We start from the raw sequence: 10,322 nt of genomic DNA on the forward strand, positions 1-10,322 counted from the left end.
ACTTTTCCAGGTTTGTACCATCCATTTACCAACTACATCATCCTTATCAATTTTTCAAATTTGATTAAAACTGGTGAACAGATTCAGAAGCCATCTCACAGACTTTTCTTAAGCAACAATAAGTTTTCTACCTATCAGCAGAAAACCTAAAATTTCAGAACGGGAAAGGGTAAAACAAACAAACAAAAAATCCCAATTAGCTCACACAATAAGAGTTGGGAAGGTGAGGGACAAGCCAGTTGAATATCACTCAAGCAGCACTTTTGGCACTTCTGGAATTATGTGAGTGCTGCCTTTGGCTCAAAGAGACACCTCAGAGATTACGTAGGGGAGAGGTGGTTGGTGTGCACAAAGAATGAGAATGGAAAGCAAGTCCACAATACCCTTTTTTTTATTATTTGCTGGATTGAAATGTAACTCTACCGACCACATGCCTCTGACAGTAATTGCGACAAAGATAAGAGGCTGCTGAATCTCATGTTTCTGCGCAACACTGGTGGACAGTGTGGACAATGGTGGAACCCTTCATAACCTTGGAGGTGAGATGGTAACATGCACAGACTTCATTATTCATTAACAGACTTCAAGCAGATTTATTTTAATCAACATTCAAGTTTGCCTTGCTTGTTTTCATCCTGTAATTGCTAATTCTGTATCCTTAGTGAAATATTGAACAACTTTTCCTAAGCTGAAATACCCTCTGAATATAATAAGTTTTCATTTTCCTCTTTAAAAAAAGGCAAACCAAAAAAGAGTATCTTGAAAGAGTTAAAATCTATAGGACGAGAAGCAACATCTTATGACATTTCACACACCACGTCAGATCCAAATCTGTTGTAACGAACGCCAAATTAGGACAGTCCTACAGTTAGTAACTTTCCTGATTTTCTGCTCTATTCTTGCTTTTGATATTAATCCACCTTTGCACATTTCCACATACTTCTCAAATAAATCAGCCTGCATTTTTTAATTCATAAGGGAAAATGGATCCTGGACCTCAGAACATGCATCATACCAGCTACTAGGCAATGTCAGCAGTAATAGTAGAGCATCCCAAAGCTTCCAGGAAGGGGGAAAAGGGGTGCATAGGAGATGAAAATTAAGATCCCTAAAGAAAGAAAAAGAAAATAAACTAATTTTTAAAATGTGCTTACTGACTATAGTTTATTTTGGCTCACAGCAGGTTGTAGGTTTACGATTAGTACAGGTGTTTATGGACTGAAGACTGTGGCAAGCAGTTGGAGTCAAGACTGACGTGTAAGAAACAGCACGTAGAAAAACCTGTTCCTTGTCTGCCTGCAGCCTCTACTCTAGCCAGAGAAATCACTTGCAGGCACACTGGATTAACTTCACAAAGGGATCTGAATTACACTCTCTCAGTTGCCTAGAAGATTAATAACACATTAACATCTCAAGCAGTTAGCAGGAAGCATTAACTCCGATCTGATGAAGCTGGGCATACTACATAAAAAAAAGAAGAAATACGGCGCAGAAGTAGCTCACCTTTAGGACTTCCTCAGAGACATCTTTCTGTAGTTCTTCCAAGAATAATAAAAATTCAGTTTCTCTCTGAAGAGCAACTGGAACAGTTTTCTGAAACCATATAAGAATGGGAAATACATTAGTCAATAAAACTTTTATTTACATTAGCATGGAAACTTAATCATAGCTATTTCGTTAACATTTTGAGGCAGACTGAAATATCTCTCTGAAGTAACCTAATTCTCAATTAAAGGCTATTCCATTCAGGTTCTGCTCTCACACCAGTTGATTTTATTTATTCCTACATTTGGAAACAGAGACAAATGTCACCTTGTCAAGAATCACAAAGCCATCAATTCCTCAGAATGTAAAGAAAAAATGAAAGTCTAAGTAGTGACAAGGAAAAATGAATTTTAAAAAGAAGTATGCACATCCCTCAACATCTAAAGCTCATAAAAATTGTCTGATGCCTGAGCTATTTCATCTGTAATGTAAGAGAGGTGCTAGACAAATGCAGAAGTTGATAAACTCATGCTTTTCATTTATGTGAATGTGCAAAGCTACAATGTTAACTTCTAATATCTTAAAAAAAACCCAGTTTTTCTCTTCAGTGTGAAGATTAACAGTTCTTTCTTGATAAATTTGTTAAATGCAAAAGTAGTGCATGTCTCCAGATACCTTGAGAACTTAGTTCCATGAAACATGGGAAAGCCTACATTTAAATAAGCAACTATGGAGACATTCTGCACTTGGAAGTCAGTTACAAGTCAGAGCTACAAAGTGCATTTAGAAGTCAACCAGATGTTTCTGTACCTGATTTCTGGCAAGCCATTTTTCCAGCACAAGAAGCCAAAGCCACGCAGTTCTCCATGGGCTAGAATTCTGTCCCCATCTACAAAAGCAAGAAGCATATACAGTGGATTATGCAAGGTCCTCTCCATCTCCAAGATCCAGGAAAACACCGTCAGAGATAATATTGATTTTTTATTTCTGTGAGTAAGATAAAAACAAAGACAAGTAAGTAGCCAAAGGCAAGGGAAAAGAATGCAGGGAAACCAGAATATTGGTGTTCTTGCACATCAACTCAGTGATTTCTGCTGTGCAAATAACTGCTTTTAGATTGGCCAAATACTACTGGCATAGTTCCTCAAAACAAAGAAACCTATTTCTGGCCCAAAGTTCTGTCTGTATAGGTCTCTTTGAGCACTTCAGCAGATTTCGTTGAAATGTGACCACTTGCCAAACAGTGCTATTTCCTGTTCTGCCTATTTCTACCCAAAAAATGAAACTAAGTCTTAGGTCACAGCAGCCTAAATGCAGCTCTATGCCCAAACTAAAAGTGAAGCAATGTACTAATGAAAGAATCCTTCTAATTTCCATCAGTGTTTCACATGCTCCAATACTTCAACATCCCAAAGCCCACATGGTTAGGAACATATGCAGTACTGTCAAAGGACTAGGAAAAGGAGAAAGCACAATATAGTTCCTGTCCTTTAAAAATCTCAGCACTCCTAACTAAAGCCTTTAAATGTGATAGCCCATCTATCAAAGATCAAAAGATTGGAAATGCTTATGTCTCACATGGCTGTTAGCAATATTCATCCAACCACATGCACACCTTCCTTCAGCTGCTGTCGGTGTAAACTGTTTCTTAGAACGTTTACTAAAATGTTACACAAACTTTGATGTGAAGAAGTATGATCATCTGGTTAGACAGCACGAATGTGAGTGTTCCCTGAAGTGCTAGAAAGTCACCCTTCACAAATGCCTAGCTGAAAAGCAGAGATAAGAAGTAACTGGGATTAAGTAAAACCAATGACATTCCAAAATACAGTGTGAGAGAAATACGAAAGCAACAGCATAATTTGAACTTTTTAGAATTACATTTTTAGAAATTAGGATATTTTTCAAGAGTTGGAAACAAGAGAATGCTTTAAGTAACTACACTGCTGATCTTGGTGGTTCCATTTCTAAATTAACTGAAGCTCAGTGCCAAAGAAATGTAATTTCAAGAGACAGTCCTTCTCCTTCAGTAAAATCTATTAAAATCCGTTCTGAAATGCTTCCAGGTAGTTTTACGCTTGTATCAATCACCATGTCAGTTACGCAAAGGAACACAAGTCGTTACCTCGGTGGGATGGCAAGCCTAAGTCCTTGGTTAGTGATAAGACATCAAAGTTCAGACAACAGCATCACAAGACACCTCAGTGCTACTTCCCTGATTCTACCTTTCACCCACAGCCAACACTAAACTAATTGCTCCTCCCCCTTTCACTCTCAAGTCTGCTGAACCAGAGCAGTACCTTACTTACCTTACCCCCACGGGACAAGCTACCAGAGCCTGAAGAATTGCCTCCACCTTCCCGGGGCCGTCCCCGTGCCACTGGCTCAGCTGGGGCACGCAGGCCTGTGCAAGCTCCCAGTGCCCACGCCGTACGCACTCACAGAAAAACCCGAAGAGACGCTCCAGAGAATTGGCTTCTTCGTTCCCAAAAGAATGCATCTTCCCAGGACGAGGGGGTGACCCGGGACGGCGTGATACACACGGAGGCGATGCCGCGCTCCCTGGCGGGGCAGGGCGCGGCCCCGGCGGCGCTGGGCTCTACAGCACCGCCCCAGCACCTCCTCCCCGCGCCGCCGCCATCTTGGGCGCCGCCTCAGCTGAGCGCGCCGCCGGCCGGGCACGCGGGCAGGGCGCCCGCCCATTGGCCGAGCCGGGCGCAATGTAAACACGCCGCCATCTTTCTTTGGGGCGCCTGACGCCGCCGCAGCCCTGGCAGCTGCAGCCCCGCCCCCGCGCTGACCGCGCCCCCGCCCCGCGGACAGCCCCGCCCCCTGTTCGTGCCTCGCGCGGCTCTGATCGGCTCCCGCCCGGAGCTCCGCCCCCGTGCCCGCCGCGGGTCCGTGAGGGGGCGGCGGGCGCCTCAGGGGGTCTCCGGTCTGTGCGGCCGCTGCCGGAGCGGGCCGTGAGTGCGTGTGTACTCGTAAATACACCTGCCCACACCCGGAGAGGTGCGCGTACAGGGTACATATGTGTGTGTGAGTGTATGTACCCCCTGTATAGCCGTATAACATAGACCTCTCTCTGGGACACATATATATGTATATAGACACACCTAAAAATATATATATATATGCACACATCCCCCCACACATATATACAAATATATATATACACATCTACTGTGTATACAGTATATATAGGTGTATGTATAGGGTGTATAGACGTACATGTAGGTGTATATATAGGGCTGTAAATTGTGTATAAATATATATATACACTTATATGTATTTACGCCTTTGAGAGAGGAGAGAATCGCTATTAATAAATGAATGACGTGGGGTTTGTATGTATTACATATACAAGCACGTGTATGTAGTACCGAGTATGTTACGAGGATGCTGTGCACGCTCACACGGAACTTCCAACACTGGTATAAAAGTGTGTAGGTGCTGCTCCAGGTGCCGCTCCAGGTGCCGCTCCAGACCGAGCGCACCCGGCGCTCCCGTGCGGGGCTGCGGCCGTCCCCTGTCCTCCCACCGCGGTGTTTGTGAGCCTCCCCCAGAGGGACGGGGCGCCGAGGGCCGTGACTCAGCTGCTGGGCTGGGTGGTGTCCAGCCAGTGTTTGGCAGAGATAAGACCCCCCTCAACATCCTCCCTTTATTCCGGGCTTTTTGTTTGCTTTTGTCCTGACACACAAAACAAAAACTCCTCCGGGGACTGCTGCGGCGAGGCAAGTGTAAGAGGGAGAGCGGTGATGACAGAGGAGAGGTGTGCCAAAGTAAGTGACCAAGTGAGTCCCCTGGGCTCCTGAACGCAAAATACGGGATGGGAGCTGTTCCTGTGTGCATGTGCTGGGACCCACCAATAAACTCCACATGAAGCTTGCAGGAGTTTCTTTCATTACTTCCTACAGCTTCCTGAATATTTTTCACCTGTACGGTTAAATAGGTGTCTACAGATAAATGGTGTGTGGGCAGTCACATCTCTGAATTTTCTCCAGCCATGCTGGATGAGCTGTAACTGTTGAGACCATGTGGTTGTCATTTGTTCTATTCAGTTCTGATACCCTGTGCCTTTAGTGATGGTACTTACTATGGTGCACCTCTACACAATTTCTCAGTGTGCACTTTCAGTTTGGGGTAGTATTTTGTATCTTTTCTCTATGCAAGGAAGAAGCTTTAGTGGGACATGAGCATGAACTTCATTTATCCTGAGATCTTTTATGCTTGTTACTCACTCTCTAATTGCTTTATCCAGTTTGAAGTATCTCCCTACAGTCAGACTCCTCACTTGACAAGCCGTTTGCTTATGTAAGACATATCAAGTGCTTGATGCTTTTCTTCTGTTACAAAGTTCAAAACATACTTGCTGGAGTCACCTGCCCACTCCTGCAAGAGTAGATGTACATTATTAACAATCAGTACTACTGCTGTCATTTTTGAAGGTACTTGTAAAATTATTCTTCCAATATTGACCTTGTTAGGAATTATAAGTTTATTAATATATCTGTGAAGCTCTAAAGGTAGCTGGGTGTGAGTATCAAAGAGAGAAAATAAATTGTATAAGGTCATCTTAGCAGAAGATACAACTACTATATTGAAACTAGGAAATGAGGTATAGGCAAAACATTTTTTAATCTTGAATTTGTGTGCATATATTGTGCAGGTCTTCTAGCAAAACTGTCTGAATTTTTACCTTGGAACACTGGAACGATAAAGCTCTTTTTATCTCAAACAGGGTCTGTTATGCATTGCCTTGGAATATTATCAGTGTTACGCAAGTTGCTAATAACATTTAGCACTTTATAGCAGCTTCTTTCTAAGTGAATCTGCATGGGGAGTGATTACATGCTGCAGTATTCTGACATTTACATTTTAAAGCCTTTTCTGAAAATGAAGCCTCAAAACATCCCTAGCAATCGTTTCCAAGGTCTCTCTTTCCATGTCAGCTATGCATTAGTTCCTCCACTGACCATCAAAGATGTTAGAGAATTGTTTGGAAAAAGCAAACATAATTTTGTGTAGAGCTTGTAACTACAGGTCTCTGTGAACAGGACAAAAGTAGATCCACCAAGAAGCCATTTTCTGCCTCTGAAGAAGTGTGACTTTTCGAAGTCACTGTCACAACAGGACAGGTGTTACTGGGATTGCCTGTGAGGATGTGGTCAACATGCATGGCAGGACAGCATCTACGCTGCTTTTACAGTGGAGGACAGAGGCTGCCTGGCCTGGTGTAAGGCCTGATGGTGCCAAGTTAGCACACCAAAATCTGGTAGCAAGTTTGAGGTGGCAGAGTAGGTTCAAGCAGAGTCTGCACCACACATCATGCTGCCACAAAGCCTCTCGTCTGCTGCATCCAGAGCAACTGGAGTGCTGCAACCAGATTTATTGTGTCATGAGAGTAAAAGAAGTACTTTAGGCTGGAAATACTTTCAAGTTCTTTTGTACACATAAAAGTAAACCCAAGGTATATCAAGTGACCAAAGCAACTGTTATAGCTGGTTTACCCATAGCATGACCCGCTGCAGCCATTTTCACTGTTCCCTGCAGGTGGAGCAGTACGTTGGTGAAATTAAAGGTGGCCTGAGACCAACCATGAAACTCACAGTCATAGGCATGGTACACTCCAAACCCAAGAGGTAAGTGAAGGGACTGCTGGGGGCTTCACCCTGTTGTACATGCTCCTTCCTACCTGTCTTCTAAATTCAGAAGCTTTCGTGGAGGTATGTGCTCTTTGAAGGAAGAAAGTCAAACAGATTAACAATTTATGGCTTTATTTAGTTTTCCTGCACTCAGACTAAGATTAAAAGGTCAGGGAAGAGTTCACCGTTTCGTCTTTCTGACTGCCCTGACAAGATTTTCTACTTCTTGCCCTTATCTAATGTGAACTGAAAGGAACACACAAGTGACATTTTTCCTCCAGGAAGAAGTGCAATTCTCAACCTGAATCTTGGTTGTCTATGGAGGGGTTGGAATCAACACCATTTAAGAAACCGTTTTGGCACAGGATGTAGAGGTTCATTGCTGTCTTTTATCTGGATAACAGCAACTACGCTTACCATTACACTTTTTTTGCATCTACAGCTATCAACTCCACTGCTTCTACTGGTGAAGAGTATGCCATAACCTCCTTTAAGACACAAAGGAGTGCATGTTGAAGGATTTGATTTCAGTCAAGAGAGAGGGAAAGCAACATCAGAAATCATTAGCATTCTGCTGGGCACTGGGGCAGGAAACAAAGATGAGCAGTGTCTTGTCTCATCCCTTTCTCCAGCTTCTAAGCCTGTAAAGTCCTGTGTTTTAGTCTGACATGAAACCAACAGCTATCTCTAGTCTCTATAAGCTTCTGCCATGTTCATCATGTCCTTTACATTTCTGAAAGTTCAGTAATTTAATTGGTCTTTTTTTCAGCTTTTCAGTGACTCTGCTCTGTGATCCAGTGGATGCAAACAAAGATGTTGGACTGTTATTTACAGTTAACTTCAGTGAGAAATCCATCACCCGAAATGCACGAATTGCTGGGAAATGGGGAAGAGAAGAGAAGACTATTCCCTACTTTCCATTTACAGCAGGTGACACGTTCAAGGTCAGTGTTAGGGTGCTATGAATAGGGTAGAGAAAAGGAGGGGAGAAAGGCTGGAGGCTATGTATATGACCACAAACAGCTAACTACTGACATTGCCAGGTTAACTAGTATGGTTTGGCACAGACAGCAACAGTCCAAGCCCTGATGGGAAAGATGCATCCCTTTCTCTAATCTTAGTGAGAGTACTCACTGGAGCTTTGCAGTATAATCTCAGAAGAGGGTAGGTTATTTATTAGGGGCATTTCAGAAGAACTGGTAGACTTTGTGCTTTGCTATCCCCATGACATTTAGTTCTAAGTCCATGCTGTTGAAATAAGCCCTGCTGCTGATCTTTAATACACTTCCCTGTCCTTTTCCATTGCAGATGGAGCTCTTATGTGAACACCAGCAAATACGAGTCTTGCTTGATGGACGGCAGCTCTGTGACTTCACTCACCGCATTCAGCCTCTGAGCTTGGTGAAAGCTTTGCGGATCTCAGGGGACATCAAGCTTACCAAAGTGGCTTGAAAAAAGGAGACCATGATATCACCAGAGGACAGAGGAAAATGTACTTTTTCTTGTCTCAGAAATGTTTTCTCTTTTTCCCCCGGCTGATTCTGGAGAGTGGGAACTCTGTCTTTTTCATTTACTGATGTGTTCGAGATACACACTTTTTTTCCCCATACACACTCAGCAATTGCAGAGCTATGGCTGGTCTGGATAAATCTCAAAGCATTTGCTGAGATACACTTCTGGCCTCTCAAAACTGCAAGATTTATGATGTTACGTGGTATCTCACATCCTTATGCCTCCTTACCCCCTCAGGCATGCCAGGTGGCAGAGCTCAGTCCTCTGTGGTGGGTGGCTGTTGTTAGCCCTGTGACTAGAACTGAGCATTATGCAGGTGGTGGGTCTGAGAAAAGGGAAGCAGGAGATTTTCTTATAAATGAATAAGGGAGTCTGATGGGCCCCAGCAAGGCTCACATTATCAGGAGTGAATTGCTTTTCCTGGAAGCTCTGCTCAGCACAAAACCATCTGTGCTTCCCAGCAGAGAGCAATAAATGCCTTACCACCATCCTTGTCTCTTCCAGGCAGCTTTTCCGGAATTGAAAAGCTTCAACAGCTGTGGATTTCACAGTCTTCTCTGGACCAGCCCTAGGAAATGGTATCTGTAGCTTAAACTGCACTGCCTATTCCTGTTCTTGCATCTAATTAAAACTGCACCTTTGCTTGCAAACTTCTTTACCAGCACTCTTAAATATTTGAATGCATTTAAGTGTACTGTTATTTCATTGCTGTAGCTTTTGAGTGAAATCCTAAATACATGGCTATTCTAATAAATAAACAAGCATGTATCATATTCTGCCTTTGGTGATGAAGAGACTTCTTTTCAGTACACAACTTGGAGAACAAAACATCTGTACAGAGATGAATCTGTGGATAGCAGATTATCAGATTCCTCCATGACTTCAGGGAAGATATATAGCATGCTGCATTTTTGAAGGCTCTGCAGAGTCTGGCTGTCACATACAGGTACTCATAAAACAAGCAATTTTATGAAAACAGTGTATCAGCAGGCCAATCATGTGTTTGAATAATTTCCTACATTACATTTTACCCTCTGGTGTCTCAGTTTATATATAAATCTAAAATTACAGTGAATGAAACCATTATTTTTCATATACTCAAACCTGCCCTCTGAGAAGAATCATGTCTCTGAAAAGCACGGGATATTCAAATGCACTGGTTTTGGGTTTTTCTTTTATATTTAATGATTTCAAAGACAAGGTTAGTAGACAAATAATGGAAAAATAATGACTTAAGATAGAAAAAGCAATAGTGAGGACTGCTACTATAGTTCTCTGTCCAAATGGTACTCCAACATAAATGGACTTACAGTAATAATCAGAAGGAAAAGTCTTGCTTTTATGGCTGAGTGATTTCTTCCAGTATATTCAGCACCAGAAATTGTCTGGAATTTCCACTGGTCTGATTTGATACTCAGGATCCTGTTCTGCTGTGGGGCATTACCAACAGAAGAGTAAGCTGTATGGTGGAGAGGAAGACTCTTTGTTCTTTTCCAGTCTAACAGAGAACTAAATAGTAGAGCAGATGGATGGACAGACAGACCCCTTGTTTGTTTTGCAATGTATATTATCCTGGCAGCTGGATTGTGGCTTAGCACAAAATTCGTGTCATATACCAAGAAAGGCATTCTCAGACACCAGCACCTTTCATGACTTAGATGTTTCAGTCTTAACAAATTAAGT

General features: G+C 42.7%; 2 protein-coding genes across 2 annotated transcripts in view; one reads left to right on the forward strand and one right to left on the reverse strand.

Annotated features, from left to right (window-relative positions):
* Positions 1 to 4,068, reverse strand: part of ZFYVE26 (zinc finger FYVE-type containing 26) — a 49,090-nt gene extending 45,022 nt beyond the window's left edge. The window contains exons 1-3 of the mRNA XM_082283291.1: positions 3,795 to 4,068; positions 2,296 to 2,374; positions 1,504 to 1,593 (exon numbers count right to left, since the gene is read on the reverse strand). Of these exons, the coding sequence (XP_082139417.1) occupies positions 1,504 to 1,593; positions 2,296 to 2,374; positions 3,795 to 3,985 (360 nt within the window). The 5' untranslated portion in view covers positions 3,986 to 4,068. The remainder of the gene's footprint in view (positions 1 to 1,503; positions 1,594 to 2,295; positions 2,375 to 3,794) is intronic.
* Positions 4,069 to 5,240: 1,172 nt separating this feature from the next.
* On the forward strand, positions 5,241 to 8,579 carry LOC309574227 (galectin-related protein A-like; the record flags this gene model as incomplete). The annotated part of the gene is made up of 4 exons (XM_082283669.1): positions 5,241 to 5,264; positions 7,036 to 7,124; positions 7,897 to 8,071; positions 8,436 to 8,579. The coding sequence occupies 4 exons, from the start codon at positions 5,241 to 5,243 to the stop codon at positions 8,577 to 8,579; spliced, it is 432 nt and encodes a 143-aa protein (XP_082139795.1).
* Positions 8,580 to 10,322: the final 1,743 nt, after the last annotated feature.

The sequence above is a fragment of the Coloeus monedula genome (assembly GCF_965178545.1).
Source record: "Coloeus monedula genome assembly, chromosome: 6".
Lineage (NCBI taxonomy): Eukaryota > Metazoa > Chordata > Aves > Passeriformes > Corvidae > Coloeus > Coloeus monedula.